The following is a 20,469-nucleotide window of genomic DNA, read 5'->3' on the forward strand; positions in this document are numbered from 1 at the left end:
CTTCCCCTCATCCCCCCCCGTCTTTTTCCCATCCCCTCTAATCCCTTTTCTGCCTCTTCGTCATCACCCATTCCTTCTCCATTTCCTATAAATCAAAACTCTTCCCTGTTCAGTATCTTATCTTCTCTCCCGTCTATACTCTATGGCGATAGCGCCGCTACCGCCGTTACTGGAGTCACTATTCTAGTGACACTGCGCCTTCTCGCTAATTGCCCGCCGCCACGAGCTGCACTGTCTCCTAACCTCCTCTTTCTCACCTGTATTTTCCTAACCATCACTTCCCTCCTCTCTCCTTTATTCGTATCCACACCTCCCTTGCTCCCCTACTCCCTGCACCCAACTCCCTTACTCTCCTCTCCCTCCTACCGCTATTCTCTCACAAATCTATGACCACACACTCTCACACTTGTCACTCACAATCTCTCCGGAACTGGAAACCTATTCTAAGTTATGGAACTTTATTTATTTTTTAATAATTGTATAGATAAGAGATATTTTATATAAATCTAATTAAAATAACATATTTTTTATAATTAAATTGATATATTAATGAATGGTAATATTTTTTCTGGTTTTATTTTGTCAGATTTATTTCTTACATTGTTTCTCAAATTTAATCTATGCAGTAAATAAAATGGTAGGCAAATTTTTTATTATTTACATATATATGTATATAAGTAATATACATATATATGTATATTACTATATGTATATAAGTTGTTTTATATATATAAGTTGCATATATGTATAATATATAAGTTGATTTATATATTATTTTTTTAATTATTAAATATTTAAAAAAAATGATAAATTATAATAAATTATAATAAATAATAAATAAATATAAATAATAAATAAATTAAATAAGAAATATTTTATAAATCTATAAAAAATTTTATTTTGCAGTATATATTGAAGAATATTATTTCATTTTTTAGAATTTATGTACATAATATATAAGAATATTAATATTTAATATTAATAATTACATATAACACAATTTATATATAAAATTTCATACATATATATCATATATCCACACGGAAAAATTTATCTAATAGATATCTAATAAATGCCTAAATATCTATATGAGATCCATATCCTCTATAAATAACTAGTAGATGTATATATAACATCCACATATCTATGTCCACTAAGTTACCAGAAATATCCACTAGATATACACATGTTATCCACATATTTATATTCACACACAAAAAATACGGGCCATTAAATTTTAGCACAATTTTTTAACATCTTTCAATAACAATAAATCAGCGAAAAATCATCGTATTAAGGTGAAACAAACTCAAATTAAAGCCTGAACATTTTTTTTTAAATAAAAACACAAATTTGAGTTACAAAAAATATTTTAAGAGGATTGTTTAATTTGAGCTTTATTTTATATCAATACGGTGATTTTTTGCTGATTTGTTGCCGTTAAAAGATGTTAAAATATTTTGCTAAAATTTAGTAGTCCGTTTTTTTGAGTGTGAGTGTATATCCACCAAGTAGCTACCAAAGATATCCAATGGATATTCATATATTTTCACACTTTGCCGCTAGGTGGCGAAAAGAAAAACGCCTAACCTGAAAGTGGGATCCATCTAAGACAGCGGCACTAGTCCCACGAGTCATGGCTTATCGGTAAAAGAGCGCATTAGCTCGAAGACTGTTATAGCCGTATCTCTTCTATCTTTTGTGAGAGGAGTCCCAGAGCTCCAAAAATTAACCGCAGACGGTTTATTTTTTTTTATGGCGAATTCCGTCATATATGTATCATAGAAGATAGAATAAATATTAATGCAAAGATAAATATCAATACATAATAATAAATGTATCTATATTAATAATAAATGTATCTATATAAATATCCATTAAATGTTGTACGGATATCTACAGGATATTGGTTTAGATATCCTGTAGATGTCTAAGAAACTTCGAATTGCGGACATTTGAATATCTACAGCATCTCTAATGACTGTTTTTCGTATATTCATGGATATCCTTAGTGCCCATGAAGGATCCCAAACAGCACCAAATCGACTGTTAGTTGACTGTCAGTCGGCAGAGAAAGTCTAAAGTCGATTACAAGGTCAGACTGAATGTCAACTTAAAGTCGACTAACAGCCGACAAATGACTCGACTATAGTCGACTGTCAGTCAGCTAATAAGTCGATTTAAAAGTCAACTTTATGGCGATTATAAGTCAATTTTCAGTCAATTTAATGTCCATCCATCATGTCATGTCCATCAACTACTAAATTTGTCATGTCCATCAACTACTAAATTTTTATTTTAATGTCATTTCTCAAAAACTTGATCGATTTAATTCCCAACGGAAAATAATTAACCGGTATTAGATATCCACTAGACATTCTTCATAGGCTTAAGAATATCCACGAATATATGAAAAATAGCTATTATAGATGTTGTAGATATACAAATGTCTGCAATTCGAGATTTCATAAATATCTGCAGGATATGTAAACCAAAATCTTGTAAATATGTGTACAACATTCAGTGGATATTTATTATATATAGATACATTTTTTATTACGTATATATTGATATTTATTTTTGGATGGATATTCATTTAATGTTCTGTGTATATATACAGGGTGGCAGGGAAATTTTGACAGTCCCGAAGTGTGAAGGTAGATTGGCTCAAATTAAGAAGGAAGCTACTATACTATTTTGCGATATTCGCAATAATTAACGAAAAATTAATTAAAGAAGATCGACCAATGCGCGTGGCTCGAAGCACACGACGGCGAAGGCGGTCTGACTGTAACATAATGGCGGCGCGCGGCGAAGCGGTGATTGGGGAGGGGAGGAGCCTTCGCCACGCGCTTACACACTCATTACGCTTATCTCGAGAGCTTTTCAAAACACTATAATTAAGTACCTTTTCGTTAAGTACTTTTTGAGTTATGAGGCTTGAAATAATTTCTTAATTTTACATAAACCGTAAAATATCTTGTAAAATATTCATTTTTCGATTATCTTACCTTAATACTTTTACGTACAAAATAATGAGAGGAATCAATTGGTGTAAAGAAAACACATAGTTGTTTTGAAGAAAAAATATGTAATTTGCAATTAACAATTCCATATTTTTTCTTAAAAACAACTATGTGTTTTCTATAATTAGAAATAGTTATTATTTATAATAAATAATTAATTTTATAATAAATAATAATTATTTATTATAATTAGAAATAGTTATTATTTATAATAAATAATTAATTTTTTAAGTATGTCATTATACGTTTCATGTTTTCTACCGCATTCGCAATGCGAAGGTTTTAGCCGATCGTTCGTCTTATCTTGCGTCAATCACACGCCACGCGCAAGTCGTTTGTTAGATGTCGCGTGTCGCGTTTCTGGCAACATAACTCTTGTGGTCGCGCAGTCTCCGCGGTCCGTCGCTTCGCGTCGAGTCATGTGTTGTTTGCATTCGCGTTTCTTTGAAAGTAATTTTTGGTATCGATAAATCAATAGTGAGTGAATAAGCAGTAAACTCGTTATCGTGTAATCTGTATTGTGTCAATCGAGTGTGAGATTAATAATCGAAAAAATTTCGATGTGTCGCGCATCTCTAGCAATCATAACCGTGCAGCAGATAACAACAATACATAGCATGAAGATTCGCTACGCTGCTACAAGGTGAGTGAGCAAGTGAGTAAGCAGGTGAGTGAGTGAGTGAGTGACCGAGCGAGTGTGAGTGAGAGACTGAATGAGAGAGTGTATGAGTGTTGCGTAAAAGAGAGAAAGAGAGCGAGAAAAAAGTGCGTGCGTGTGTATGAATGTCTGTCCCTCCTACCCTCCCTCTCTCTCTCTCTTTCTCTCTCTCTCTTACGCACACACTCCGCCATACACACATCGCGTGTAGCAATTGTGTAGCTGATTGCAACGTCGGACGGCCGGCGATCCGGAACAACTTTTCATTATTAAAATAACGTTATTTTAAGGAACACGTATTTCTGACGTAATTCTAAGACATTTTCTTCTTTACCAAAATTTTATTTAAAGCATAATTTTATGTTATAAGATAAAATAGTTAGCGACTCATGCGGTGATAATCACCCGTCGGGCGGTCAGCTGCGCCCGCGCTCGCGGCACGCCGCGCCGCTCCTGCCTGCCTTCTGTACCCGACGCGTGATTTACTAACTATTTTTGCTCATAATTCAAAAACTACGCTTCAAATCAAATTTCGGTAAAGGAAAAATTGTCTTAGAATGGTGTCAGGAATACGTCATTTTAAAGACATAACGTTTTTCAGGATCGCCCTGTATACTCACACTAAAAAAAAACGGGCTACTAAATTTTAGCAGAATATTTTAACATCTTTTAGTGGCAACAAATCACCGTAGTGATATGAAAAAAGCTCAAATTAAACAGTCCTCTTAAAAACAAAAAAAAACAAATTTGAGTTACAAAAAATGTTTTTCAAAATAACGAATGCTGAAGATAGACTTTGAGAAATAGAAAATAAATTTTTTTAAAACTGCTGCATTGCTCAGGAAAATCGGCTCCTTGGTGCAAAAATGTTTTTAAGCTTATTTACTTCTTAACAAATCCATATTTTAATAAATTTTCTACGACCTCTTTTCATAAAATTATACCGTTTTGAAGAAAATGTTATGAAATGCAACTTTCCTGGTAAAATCTCCAATTCAGAAAGAAATTATCATGGAAAACTTTTTCAAAAAAGAAATTAAAGTGTAACTCGATCCAAAATGCTTCACATAGAGATAGACGGTCAGATTTAAATTTTTCCTCAAAATGAGAGAGAGAGAGAGAGAGAGAGAGAGAGAGAGAGAGAGAGAGACAGATATATAACTTTACCAAAAAAGATCGTAGAAAATTGATTAAAATATGAATTTATTAGGAAATAAGTGAGCTTTTTGAAAAACCCATACATTTTTGTACCAGAAAACAAAAATTTTTGTAAAATTTTTGTACCAGTTAAAAAAAATTTGTTTCTCATTTCTCAAAGTCTATCTTCAACGTCCATTTTAATATTTTTTGTAAAATATTATTTGTTACTCAAATGTGTGTTTTTGCTTTTTAAAAGAAATATTCAAGCTTTAATTTGAGTTTTGTTTCATCTTAAAACGATGATTTTTCACTGATTTATTATTATTGAAAGATATTAAAAAGTTATGCTAAAATTTAGTGGTTCGTATTTTTTGTGTGTGAATGTAGATATGTGGATGATATATATACATCTACTAGTTATCTATAGAGGATATGGATCTAATATAGACATTTAGACATTTATTAGATATCTATTGGATAAACTTTTCCATGTAGATTTTATTATACTTTAATTATATAATATTGTTACATATAATACAATTAAAGAATAATGAAATTAAATCAACCGAGTATTTGAAAATGCCTAATTTAAATGAAAACGCCTAATTTAATCGACTTTTCGCTTTGCTGAAAGGCGACTTTTAATTTTCTGAAAATGGTCGACCTTAAGTCGACTCATAGTCGATAGGTAAAGTCGACAATAAACCGTACTAGAAATAATTGACTAAACGTCAACTTAAAACGACGAAGACAAAAGCAATATACGGTCCGGATGATAACAATACACAATAAAAATGAAAGGCTAAAAGACCGTGGCGCAGGTTGTTAAAGCGTAAGAAAATAAAAGTAATAATAAAAGACTCTAAGTAAGAGACATAATATATTAATAATCAGTTAGATATAAAGAATACATACGTACGTTTCGATCTTTTCAAGATTCTTTTCAATGTTCAAGAAGTCGTTAGAAAATAAACAAAATTAAATTTTAAATAATAAACAGAGCGCGATTAAACAAGGACAAGCGCGATAAGAAACAAATAGACATTGTGTACAATAATAACGGTCGTAAAAATTTAAAACCGCTAACAACAGATGTGACGAAAGCGCATAGACAGTTAGAAAACTAAGAAACTAATAATGTCTGGCCGTAAGCTAAATTTTCCGAAAGAAGGCCAACGCTCACCTCTTCGTCAAAAAAAAGACGCAATAAAACCGCATACGCGAAGCATATTATCTCACAACTATGTATTGTGTGACGATCCCCCGATGAAAAACGTCCTAAAAAAATTTTTTTATCTCCAAATAAGTCATGAAGTCGTAAGGATAAAATTAAGCTGGTCAAAAGATTCTTAAAAAATCCAGGAGTCTCTCCAGGTGGAAGATCCAACAAAAGAGTCAGCAGATACAAATTGAATCTCTTAACCGACGAGCGAGGTAGATGCCTATGTAAAAAATACAAAAGAAAGAAAGAAAGTAAACTATCAAGAAACAAAGAAACACATGTGAAGCATAAAAGTAATAAGAAGCTAGCAATTTCATATCACAAAACAACCGTTAACAAAATTGAAAACAATAGATATAAAAGCGAATAATGTACGATGTATTATGCAAAAGACATGGAAAAAAAACAGAACGAAATCAAGAGTCCAAGCCAGATACTTACAAAGATGGAAAATAGAGAATCAAGATAAAGCAAGGCAAAACCATGTCTACAGGTGAAGGATTGCGATTGTGAAAAGACTGAACAATAACTGACAGAATGTGAAGAAGGAATAGAACGAAGGGAGGGACGAAGACAGGAAAAGTAAGGGTGAGGGGAAGGGGAAAGGAAACTTAGGAAGTGGGAGGCAAAGGAGCGGGAGACTTTGAAAATTCAAGACATTTTTTAATCATGGGGAGATAAGCGTCATTTAATAAAGAGGTATCATTTTGTAGATTTAACCCATTTTTTTGCTGGCTAATATGAAGCATCTCAGAAACAAGTCTTTTTCTATAAAAAGGCTTCTATAAATGTGGCTATTCGGCTTAGGTAAGTTATACAAGAGCTTATAAAGGAACGCAGCAAACAAATGTAACGGGCTATTTAGCGAAGAAATAATTAACCGTAAGGGGACATTATCTTTATGAATCTTTGGTAGGCCATACGCACGGGGCAATACACTATCGCTATATAACAGAGATTTCGCCGTTCTGACCGAAATAAACTCTTTCTTTCACCATCTCGCAAACAAATTTCTAAGATTGTTGGTGATTTTTTTCGTTGGATCCGTCTTAACAACTAAATAAGTGTTAGAGTCAGATAGTAAGTCATTCATTTTTTTAAAATAAGTATGTAACGTGCGGTTTTCCGTGTCCGCGAAATGTACGGATAGCCGTCGGAATTGGGCGTCGGGTTCTAAGAATTGACGCGTGGTTTAAGATAACAAAAAAAAAACCTTTATTGTGAGTCAAGTACTTACATAGAGTATATATTCGCGCGGCGCGGATGGAATCGCCGCGTTGCAATTCGCTCGCCGCGATGTATTTTAGTCGCTTAGTGTTCCCGCGGTGGAGTGCGTTTTTTACGGTTTAACGTGACGCGATGTAGTGCGCTACAATTATTAATCCCGCTAATTTATTTCTTCGGATGATCGCTCGGCTGAATATCGATTATAATAACCTGGCGCGCGGCGTATTTCGCCGAAGCCGCGCGTCGCAGTTTTTGCCGCGGTTTTTATCGCTCAGCTGTTCGGCGCTTTAAATCCCGTCAGTGCGGTTATTCAACTTAGATTACTTTCCCCCTGGATGGATGTAGGGTTTTCGGAAGGCGTCGCGATGCTAGCAAGCGTCGGAGGCGGCTCAAGTTCCACCCCGGGATCGGCGCGACGTCTGATATTCGGATCTCGGTTCGGAGGCGATCCCGCAAGCACCGATATCAATCGGCGGAGGCAGCGTTCCCACTACCTTCTGGCTTTTAGATTTCGCTAGGATTTTCTCGTTCGCTTTGCTGGCCTTCAGACTAGCTTGGCTTGTTGAGAAGGATCAGAAGGATCTGTCTCGAAATGTGCCAAGACCGTCTTTTTATACCGCGCTAATTAGCCCGCGTCGGCGTATTTCGGAATTACCCCTACCGAGAGAGAATAACGGAGTCGGTCGGTTCGGGTCCGCTCGGAGGGGTTTGGGGCCGCCGAACGCGGGCCGGCGCGCTCTGTCTGTTTGGGCCCGGTCGACGGTCTTCGGCGGCGGTCGGATCTTTAAAGCTGGGCCGTTACGCGGCCCAGACTTTTCGCACGAGTTTATCAGCTTTAAAATGTGGGCGCACCGCGCCCTTGCCTCTGCCCGGCGGGTGTTCTGCCGGGCGGCAGCTTCCGGCTGTTATTCGGCCGGGAAAACGATGCATTCGGGGTGCATCGTTACAAGTAGCTTTGTCCAAAGCAACAGTCGTGTTACCTTTGTCCGCTCTCGTAATAATCAAATCTGGGTGTTCCGCAAGAAATACACGGGCTAACCGTGCCATATTTAGAAGACTGCGTTCAATTTCAGAAAGGGAAGGAGAGGACGACAGAAATTTTTCAAGGAATTGAACTGCTGAGTTTCTAATATCAGCTGCCTTCACAGGATCCAGTTTAAAGAGATTGGATTCAATGTTCTTAACTAAATCAAAAACTAAACGTTGTGACTTATTTTTGGGGAAGGTTGAAATTGTTTCCCAGTTGGAGGAGACATTGAACTTCTTCAGGGATATTTGTAGAAGATAGGTTCACAAACCATTTTTTATTCGGTATATTAAGAACAGAGTGATCTTGGGAAGGGGAAGGATGATTGAAATTCAATTGAATGTCATAGGAAGAGTGAGAGGAGGAGTGTGGAATAGGAGAAAAAGAGAATTGGGGAGGAGGCGGAGGAGAAGGTAAGGAGAGAACACTGTGTGACCTTAACCTTGATTTATAATTGTCAATCACGGGGGGAGGGGGGAATGGAGCAATAATAATTGATTGGAGGCAGTCTTGGAGAGAGAACCTCGCTTTTTTCTGCCATTGTATTTTTTTATTGAGTGAATTTTTCTTTAATAACCAAAGAACGGAAAAAGTCCACTGTTTTCTGAAAAAATTATTAAGAATGGAAGACGGAATCCAACTATACAACAACCGGGTGTAAACTAATAAGTTGTGTTGTAAGACTCTTAGAAATTTGTATAAATCTGACTTCTCGATATTCATTAAACATTTTATAGAACGGAAAGTTAACTTATTATAAGCCCTAATAGAATTGCTGTTATAAAAAGAGATGTTGTTACATAATTTTCGCAGATGTGTGGTACTAACAAGGGAAGTGTCACAACTGTCCGGAACCGATTTGATTCTCCTTCAAATATGTTGTTAAATACACAAATCTAAAAGACACGTATTTTTTTATATGTGCGGATTTTGAGTTTTAAGGGGTGAAACACCCCTTTGAAGAAAAACGGTATTTTTCTTTAGGATCGAATATCTGCTAAACTATAAGAGGTAAAGAAAAAAAACGTGCAACAAATTTTAATGGCTTGAAGAGTACTTTAAAGTTATATGAACAAAAATTTTTTATTTTTATTTTTATTTTTTTAAACCCCCCCACCACTTAATTTTTTTTTTCAAAATTAAAATTTTTTTACCTAATTTAAAGCTTATTTTTTTCCAAATTCAACCATGTGTAATAAAGTTATGTTACGAAATATCATTTTCGAAAATTAGTTATAAACGCTCCCGTATATACGCTCATCCGTGCTATGTGCGTAAGTAATTACCGTCGAACAATAAGATATATAAAAAATGTTGATGTATAATTTTTATTTATGTTTTCTATGTATTTATAAGTGCGTGTTGTGTATATTTAGATTTTTAAAAAGATTTTTAAATATTATTAATAAGAATTTTTTTAAATATACCCCCAGCTCTCTTATTATTTCTTTAATATTTAATTTCTTCTATGAAAATTAAAAACAATTTTTTTCTAAATTTATCTACCTATAATAAAATTATTTTACAATTGAATCTTGCGAATACATGTTGCAATAAACAAATTTTATATCTTACGTTAAATGAATAAGATAAGATTATATGTACGTGTTCCGGATAAGATTATATATACGTGTTCCAGATAAGTTATAATTTTTACAATTGAATCTTTGCGAATAAATATTAGGTGCGCAACTAAGTTCCCGCTGTTTGTCAATAGATTGCGCCACCAATAAGTGTTGGTCGATTTCGACATATCCAAAACGTCATGAACCAAGCTTAGACATATGGTAAACAAACCGTTTTGACACAGTAGTGATTTTGTTTTGGCGTCATATACTTTTGGTTGTGTGAAAATGTCTGATTTTGTGCTAAATAATCGTCATTTGCGGGAAGTGTTGATTTTCTTCTTTCATTCGAGGAAAACGGCGGCTGAAGCGCATCGAGAGCTCCACAAAGTTTACGGAGATGCTGCTCTAAGTGAAACAACGTGCCGTGATTGGTTCCGTCGCTTCAAAGACGGTGATTTCGATGTTGACGACCGTCCGCGTGAAGGAAGGCCAAAAACCTTCGAAGACGCTGAATTGGAGGCATTGCTCGATGAGGATCCATGCCAAACGCAACAAGAGCTTTCATCAGCATTAGGAGTTACCCGCCAAGCCATTTCCAAGCGATTGCATGCGTTGGGAATGATTCAAAAGCAAGGAACTTGGGTTCCTTATGATTTGAAGCCAAGGGACGTTGAGCGTCGTTTTTTCGCCTGTGAACAACTGCTCCAGCGGCAAAAAAGGAAGGGTTTTCTTCATCGCATCGTGACGAGTGATGAAAAATGGATTCATTACAGCAACCCAAAGAAAAGAAAGTCATGGGGACTGCCCGGTCATGCTTCTACGTCGTCGGCTCGGCCGAATATTCACGCTGCGAAGGTTATGCTGTGTATTTGGTGGGACCAGGTCGATGTTATTTATTATGAGCTGTTGAAACCGAACGAAACCATCACTGGGGAACGGTATCGACTTCAATTGATGCGATTGAGCCGAGCACTGCGCGAGAAACGGCCACAATACGAGCAGAGGCACGAAAAAGTGATTCTACAGCATGACAACGCTCGGCCTAACTTTGCCAAACCCGTTAAAACCTACCTGGAAACGCTCAAATGGGAAGTCCTACCCCACCCGCCATATTCCCCAGATATTGCGCCGTCCGATTATTACTTGTTCCGTTCGATGGCACATGGTCTGGCTGATCAGCAGTTCCGCTCATATGAAGACATCAAAAAATGGCTTGATTCGTGGATAGCCTCAAAAGATGAACACTTTTACCGTAACGGTATTCGAGCTCTGCCAGAAAGATGGGAAAAAGTTGTAGCTAGCGATGGACAATACTTTGAATGATTCATTTGTAATCATTTTTTCACAATAAAGTTGCATTTTCATAAAAAAAACAGCGAGAACTTAGTTGCGCACCTAATACATGTCGCAATATTTGGCATAAACAAATTTATATCTTACGTTAAAATGAATCATAAGATTATGTGTTTACGTGTTTCTGATAAGTTAATATAAATTGTTCATATAGCAGCATAATTCTCACAGTCAGTGTAGTCTTTTCGTTGTAATAATATCTGTGTAAACTGTTTTTCTATTGCAATAGAAAGCACAATTTAACATCTTTGAATATGATTATCAATCCGCTTAACGTTGTTAGACTTTTATTGGTATCAATAAATTCAATATATCTAACAGAAACGTCAGTAACTGAAGCAGAAGTGGAATTAACGGAAAACATAAAAAAAATATTGCTGGATGGTATTTTTCATTATAATGGGTTGGAAGTAACGGAAGAAATATATCTCGATTATGAAGAACCTTATAAATTACATAATTTTGAAATAATTGAAGATGACGAAGAAGCATGGAATGAAGATAATTTAAATTCTCATCCTCATTGTTCAAATGATGATACAAATTTTGATAGTTCTTATAAAAGACGAGCTGTTGAATATTGGCGACATCGGGACACTGATGAAAATGACAAAAAAAGAAATTGTCCTCTAAAAGTAGTACAAAGTAAATTTAGAAGAGTTTCATCTGAACGTCAGTTAAGGCGATGGGAAGAACAAATACAATCAGGTGGAAGTCGTATAGAAAAATTATCTTACATCTCCAAATTTACACATGATAAATTTACTGCAGCTGTTGAATCAGGATTCATGGTTCATGATATTGATCTAAAAAGATGGGCTTTACAAGCTCAAGAAGAAATAGGAAATTTAAGTCCTATATTTAAGGCATCTCACAGTTGGATAGCAAGATTCAAGAAGTCTCACCGAATTGTTTCAAGAAAAGTTACGAAGTTTGTCACTAGAAGAACATTAGAAGATTCTGTTGATTTGCAACAATCAGCTGATAATTTTCTGGAAACAGTAAAACCTCTTATTGAACAGTTTGGATCTGAAAATATTTACAATTCAGATCAAAGTGGTTTCCAATTGGAAATTCATTCTTGAAGATCATTGTCTAACCAGGGAGAAAAGAAAATAGAACGTGTCGTGCAATCCATATCATCAACAACCCATTTATATACATTCATATACATGTAATGGCAATTTGTTGTCACCTTTATTTATTGTATTAAAAGAAGCTAATGGTAAATTTGGACCAAGAGTAGAAGAAAATTTATTTAAACCAGAAAATGTTATTGTAAAAGCATCGAAATCTGGTAAAATGACATCAGGTATTTCCCTTTTATAATTACTTTCTTTAACAAACTTATTTCATTTAACAATTTAATAAGAGTCATAAAAAACTATTAAATTAACATTTATATTTTTTACAGATCATTTTAGAATGTGGTTAGAAGAAGCTTATTTTGCAAACATTGGTCCTAATAGCGTTCTTCTTATCGATTCATGGACTGGACATTGCCCCAATACTATTTCGGATTTAACACCTCCAGGAACACATATTACTACTATGATAATACCGAAAGGAACTACAGGAAAAATACAACCATTAGATGTTTATGGATTCAGAATTTGGAAAAATTTTGCTAAAAGATTTTCAGATACGGTTTTACTGTTGGAAAGTAATATAAATTTACATGAACGAAATAATATAATAAAATTACAATCTTTGATACATAATCAATTGTCATCCCCACGATATCAAAACTTATTTAAATATTCGTGGTTTAAAAGTGGTTATACGAATGAAAGACCAGACGAATTTGAAAATCCAGTACACTTTAGTTTTGACGAAACTTCAACAAAATGTCATATCGAAGGTTGCAATAATATAGCAGTAGTAAGATGTTCTTGGTGCAAGAAGTCATTATGCTTGAAACATTTTTTTGTCGAATATCATTATTGTAATGTGTATAATGAGTGAATAATATAAAATGCAAATATATTTTTGTTAATCTAAATATGTACAATACGCAGTTATAAATACATAGAAAATATAAATAAAAATTATACATCAACATTTTTTATATATCTTATTGTTCGACGGTAATTACTTACGCACATAGCACGGATGAGCGTATATACGGGAGCGTTTATAACTAATTTTCGAAAATGATATTTCGTAACATAACTTTATTACACATGGTTGAATTTGGAAAAAAATAAGTTTTAAATTAGGTAAAAAAATTTTAATTTTGAAAAAAAAAATTAAGTGGCGGGGGGGTTTAAAAAAATAAAAATAAAAATAAAAAATTTTTGTTCATATAACTTTAAAGTACTCTTCAAGCCATTAAAATTTGTTGCACGTTTTTTTTCTTTACCTCTTATAGTTTAGCAGATATTCGATCCTAAAGAAAAATACCGTTTTTCTTCAAAGGGGTGTTTCACCCCTTAAAACTCAAAATCCGCACATATAAAAAAATACGTGTCTTTTAGATTTGTGTATTTAACAACATATTTGAAGGAGAATCAAATCGGTTCCGGACAGTTGTGACACTTCCCTTGTAAGTTACGTTTCTGACATTTTCTCAAAAAGGAGATCTTTTCTTTAGTTTTTATAACTGTGACGTTGCATCCATTTTTTCAAATGGTGTGCATCCATTTTTTCAAATAATATTTGGCGCTGTCACTAAATTGAATCGCAATAAAATTTAAAAAAAAATTAAATGATTATTAATGAGAATCGTTTAGAGTTCAATTGGTATCGCAAACCTACCTTCTCGGGTAGATTCTTGAACTTTTTTTCTTACCACCCTGTTTCTCATAAAATTGGCGTTGTCATGGGTCTCGTCGATAGAACCTTTCATCTTTCCCATCCAAAATTCCACGAACAAAATCTTTCCTTCGTCATCAACATTCTCCTTGAAAATTTCTATCCTCTCCAGTTTATCCACAGAATTATTTTACGCCGACTAAAATTTCTCATCCACAATAGAGACTCTCACCTCACAACTCCTCTCCCTCCCTCTCCTTATTCAAAAAAAATTTTTTGTCATTCCTTATATTAAAGGTATCCCACAAAGTTTTTACTCAATGATTCAAGATAATGGTGGGAAATTAGCGTTCACGGTGAACAATAAATTGAACGGTCATTAAATTGCATAAAGACTCTTTACCCAAAATGAGCCATGCTAATGTTATCTATAAGATTTCATGCAGGGATTGTGATGCATCTTACGTAGGGCAGACGGGCAGACGTTTAGCTACTAGATTAAAGGAACACAAGCCTATGATTAATTATTCTTCCGATTCCCATACGGTTGTTTCATCTCATAAATTCCTAGGTCACGATTTTAATTGGGATGACACGATAATTCTTAATGAAGAATCTTTTTATAGAAAAAAACTTTTCTGCTTCATATTAGCCAGCAAAAAAATGGGTTAAATCTACAAAATGATACCTCTTTATTAAATGACGCTTATCTCCCCATGATTAAAAAATGTCTTGAATTTTCAAAGTCTCCCGCTCCTTTGCCTCCCACTTCCTAAGTTTCCTTTTCCCTTCCCCTCATCCTTACTTTTCCTGTCTTCCTCCCTCCCTTCGTTCTATTCCTTCTTCACATTCTGTCAGTTATTGTTCAGTCTTTTCACAATCGCAATCCTTCACCTGACATGGTTTTGCCTTGCTTTATCTTGATTCTCTGTTTTCCATCTTTGTAAGTATCTGGCTTGGACTCTTGATTTCGTTCTGTTTTTTTTCCATGTCTTTTGCATAATACATCGTACATTATTCGCTTTTATATCTATTGTTTTCAATTTTGTTAACGGTTCTTTTGTGATATGAAATTGCTAGCTTCTTATTACTTTTATGCTTCACATGTGTTTCTTTGTTTCTTGATAGTTTACTTTCTTTCTTTCTTTTGTATTTTTTACATAGGCATCCACCTCGCTCGTCGGTTAAGAGATTCAATTTGTATCTGCTGACTCTTTTGTTGGATCTTCCACCTGGAGAGACTCCTGGATTTTTTAAGAATCTTTTGACCAGCTTAATTTTATCCTTACGACTTCATGACTTATTTGGAGATAAAAAAATTTTTTTAGGACGTTTTTCATCGGGGGATCGTCACACAATACATAGTTGTGAGATAATATGCTTCGCGTATGCGGTTTTATTGCGTCTTTTTTTTGACGAAGAGGTGAGCGTTGGCCTTCTTTCGGAAAATTTAGCTTACGGCCAGACATTATTAGTTTCTTAGTTTTCTAACTGTCTATGCGCTTTCGTCACATCTGTTGTTAGCGGTTTTAAATTTTTACGACCGTTATTATTGTACACAATGTCTATTTGTTTCTTATCGCGCTTGTCCTTGTTTAATCGCACTCTGTTTATTATTTAAAATTTAATTTTGTTTATTTTCTAACGACTTCTTGAACATTGAAAAGGATCTTGAAAAGATCGAAACGTACGTATGTATTCTTCATATCTAACTGATTATTAATATATTATGTCTCTTACTTAGAGTCTTTTATTATTACTTTTATTTTTTTACGCTCTGACAACCTGCGCCACGGTTTTTTAGCCATTTTTATTGTGTATTGTTAAAAAGGCGACTTAAAGTTGACTAAAATATGTTGACTATCCGTTGGCAAATAGCCATTCGTGCTGTGTGGGATATCTATGTGTAGTGAATCTAATACCAATTATTTTCCGTATGGGTATATATTCATATATATATATACTGATATATGCAATCATGCGCCATCAATGCGCATGCGTAGAAAAGCATTCGGAAGATCAATTGGTGTAAAGAAAACACATAGTTATTTTTAAGAAAAAATATGTAATTGTTAATTGCAAAAAAAGTTTTTTATTCTTTTAATTTTTCAAAATAATTTTTCAAAAATTTTTTTTGTTATTGTTGGAAAGTACTCTTGAAGTCATTTAACTTTTAATTTGAAAATTTCTTTCTATCTCTTATAGTTTTTGAAATATTCATCTCGAAAGGAAAAAACCGATTTCTTTTAAAGGGGTGTTTTACCCCTAGACACGCGTATAGGCACGTATAAAAAAAATATGTGTCCCTTATGTCCCTTTTGTCTAGAAAACAACATATTAAAAGCTCATCAAAATCGGAGGGGAACACTTTCATGCCTATACTTGTAAGACCTTCGCGGTCGCATAGCACCTAAACGACGCGTCAGAGAACATGGGTTGTTTCACAAAAAATGGTCCTTTCTACAAGACCTATCATCCCTCACAGTTTTTTACAAAGGTTCTGAATCACCCTGTATATGTATATACTGGGTGTTAAAAAAGTCTGGACACGGTCGAATATCTCGATAAGGAAGAGTTTTACTAGAAAATGTTTCAGACAAAAGTTGTATGGCTTCGAGGAGGACATAACATGGTACCATTGGTTTGACCTTAAAGAGTCACCTGAAAGTCACGTGAAGGTCACCTCCAACTTTTTAAATAGGACACCCTATATGCTTTTGCATATTCTTGTAGCTCATCTCGTGAGCTTTCCAAAACACTATAATTAAATTAGTTTTCATTAAGTACTTTTCGAGTTATGAGGCTCAAAATCATTTCTTAATTTTACATAAACCATAAAATATATATATCTAGTAAAATATTCATTTTTCGATTATCTTATCATAATACTTTTATGTACAAAATAATGAGAGGAATCAATTGGTGTAAAGAAAATACATAGTTATTTTTAACAAAAAATATGTAATTGTTAATTGCAAATTACATATTTTTTCTTCGAAACAAGTATTAAGATAAGATAATCGAAAAATGAATATTTTACTAGATATTTTTTATTGTTTATGTAAAATTAAGAAATGATTTCAAGCCTCATAACTCAGAGAGTACTTAATAAAAACTAACTTAATTATAGTGTTTTGGAAAGCTCTTGAGATGAGCTACAAGAATATGCAAAAGTATATAAGGTGTCTCATTTAAAAACTTGGAGGTGACCTTCACGTAACCTTCAGGTGACTCTTTAAGGTCAAACTAATGACACCATCTTATGTCTCTCTCGAAGCCATACAACTTTTGTCTGAAACACTTTCTAATAAAACTCTTCCTAATCGAGATATTCGACCATGTCCAGACTTTTTTAACACCCAGTATATATATATATATATATATATATATATATATATATATATATATATATATATATATACGGTGTCGCAGACCACCCGTATTAGCCGAATCTCTCAAAAACTGAGCGCGGCAGACAAAAATAGTAAGTTTCAGACAAAAGTTGTAAGGTTTCAAGTAACGCATTACATGGCGATATCAGTATCAGTTTCAAAGAAAAAATGTAATTGTTAATTGCAAATTACATTTCTTTTTTCGAAACAATTATGTGTTTTCTTTATACCAATTGATTCCTCTCATTATTTTGTAAAAGTATCAAGGTAAGATAATCGAAAAATAAATATTTTACAAGATATTTTACGGTTTATGTAAAATTAAGAAATGATTTCAAGCCTCATAACTCGGAAAGTACTTAATGAAAACGAACTTAATTATAGTGTTTTGGAAAGCTCTCGAGATGAGCTACAAGAATGTGCAAAAGCATATAGGGTGTCCCATTTGAAAAGTTGGAGGTGACCTTCACGTGACCTTCAGGTGACTCTTCAAGGTCATACTGATATCGCCATGTAATGCGTTACTTGAAACCTTACAACTTTTGTCTGAAACTTACTATTTTTGTCTGCCGCGCTCAGTTTTTGAGAGATTCGGCTAATACGGGTGGTCTGCGACACCCTGTATATATTGTATATTTCATATATATTTTGGTAAAATGAATATATTTACAATGTTAATGATGTTAAGATGTTACGATGTTGATGAAAGATATGTTCTATATATATATATATATATATATATATATATATATATATATATATTTATATTTATATATACATGTACATATATATATAGATTTGTTTTTTTTATATTCTTATATCAAACAAAATAAGATTATAATTATTTTTATTATTAAAATTTATTCACAAAAGTTTTTCATTCTCAATCATTTATATTTATAAAATTATCAACAATTAAGAAAATATTTTAAATTAAAGAATATATGATTTGTATAGAGAAAAACAACTAATTTAATCTTATATAATATATACAGTATAAAATCTTATATAATCTTATATAATACATACAGTACGTCCACCACAGAAATGTTCGTTATCGGTATAATTAGGTTCTATGGGAAAGCCTTTTCTCCAAGCACTGCTTCTGTTTATAGGATCTAGCATCATTCCATGTCCATAAATTTCTTGCAGATTAATAACAGTCACTAATGTTATCGCAAATAATTTCATAAACATTTTAAATTTTTTTATATTTTTAATGTAAGTGAAATAAAATTTTAACAGAAAATATAAAATAAATAATTTTCATCTTGATCCACTTTATATAGTTATGCTGATTGAGATAAATCATCCGCATCTAATGAGTTAATCATTATTTATGACTTATCAGATTCTATATCTTATCAGATATAACGCATCACATGAAGTAAACAAATAAAAAATTTTATTAAACCTTGTTTATTACATTAAAGTATGAAGATTAATGTTATAGATGGTTATAATGTTATAATTTATATTAATGTTACTTTCATCATTCTTTAAATTTAACATAGGAATAGGACTAAATGAGTATTTTAAGAATAACGAAGTTTAAGTTAAGAAGATTAGACTATTTTTTATTTTGTTTTTTTCGACTACAAAAAAAGTCATTTTTATATTTTGATAATACTTTGTAATACATCCAAAAGTTATCTCTTATGTAACATACACATTATTTATTTTATTAAATTATTTCCAAATTTTATTTATATTAAATTAATTTTCTCACACTTTTCCTATCATCATAACTATCCTTTCAAATGATGCAACTTTATTTTAAACATTTTTTTCGTACTATTGAAAACAAATGAAATATTTAAGATACATACTTTAAATCGATCCTGTACATGTTTTTCTCGAAAAAAAAATTGATTTATGTAATTATATAAAATCATGTATAATTATTATATGACCACATATGTAAGTAATTATATATGATAATACATAATTACTATAAAATCATGTATAAATATTATATGTTTAGAAATAATAATATTCGAAATTTGGCGTAATATATTCTTATTTTTATATAATCATATTCGGCTAGATGTAATTATATATGAGATCTGGTTGAATATGATTATATAAAAAAATAAAATCATATGTACAAAATTTCGGATATTATTACACATAATCATATAAAATTATGTCATCAGATTTTTGCATCTAATTATGTGTATTTACATCTATATTATATTCACTTTTTTCGGGTTGTATCATTATAAAGTATTAAAATTTTGAATCAATTTTTGTTAATGAAAATATCATAAGAGTTTATTAGATATAAAACATTTTTCACGCAAATTATTCAAAAATACAAATAACGTAAATTAAAAATTATGTAACATTATTTACCATTTAATTTGCAGTATATTTTAATGGAATTTAAATTTTGGAGTTTTAATTATTAAAGTATTGAGTGTTAAAGTTTGAAGTATAAATAATAACGATTTTTTAATTAGGTCAAATTTATCAAAACCGGTGATATATATTTGCTTTTTGATAATTTTGAATTACGCCGTATAATATCCTAATTAATCGAGTGCTAGTACTCGAATAAAATTTGAATTTTAATAAGAAAAAAGTTGCAAACATATGCAGTGCAATTATTTTCAATTGTTTAATAAGCAATAAATCATGTATTTAAAAAATTCATTTGATCTTTGAAGTATTGAAATTTATGAAGTCATATTTCAGATGTTTTATTATCAAAATATTTCAAATAATTTTCATGAATTTTATTTTATAATGAACAAATAGCATTTTGAGAGCACCAAATAGATTTAGGCATTATTTTTCTATTAAAATTGATCTATTTTTGGGCTGCTTTATATTTAGATAGATATTTTTGTACATTGAGATTCAAAGTTGTTTTTGATTTGTGTCTGATGTGTGTAAAAATTTAAACATAAAATTAAAAATAAATTTATATAGTATTGTTATGTTCACATCTTGGAAAAGATGCAGAAGAAAAGACATAATAATTATATATATTTTCTCAGAGTTGGACGCTTCAAGCGAATGACTCGAGTCGAATAAACTGTGAGGCTCGAAAGATATGTAAACGATAGTTTGCCGCTATTACGCTATTCGAATGTTCAC

At 32.6% G+C, this 20,469-nt stretch overlaps 1 protein-coding gene and 1 pseudogene across 1 annotated transcript in view; one reads left to right on the forward strand and one right to left on the reverse strand.

The window, feature by feature from the left end:
* The window catches only part of LOC145968271 (uncharacterized), a 91,715-nt gene extending 73,151 nt beyond the window's left edge, over positions 1 to 18,564 (reverse strand). The window contains exon 1 of the mRNA XM_083093653.1: positions 18,397 to 18,564. Within this exon, the coding sequence (XP_082949779.1) occupies positions 18,397 to 18,564 (168 nt within the window). The remainder of the gene's footprint in view (positions 1 to 18,396) is intronic.
* On the forward strand, positions 11,476 to 13,223 carry LOC145968270 (uncharacterized; annotated as a pseudogene).
* Positions 18,565 to 20,469: the final 1,905 nt, after the last annotated feature.

This window comes from Camponotus vicinus, unplaced genomic scaffold, assembly GCF_025532165.1.
Source record: "Camponotus vicinus isolate PSW18456_S1 unplaced genomic scaffold, iyCamVici1.0 SCAF_3, whole genome shotgun sequence".
NCBI lineage: Eukaryota > Metazoa > Arthropoda > Insecta > Hymenoptera > Formicidae > Camponotus > Camponotus vicinus.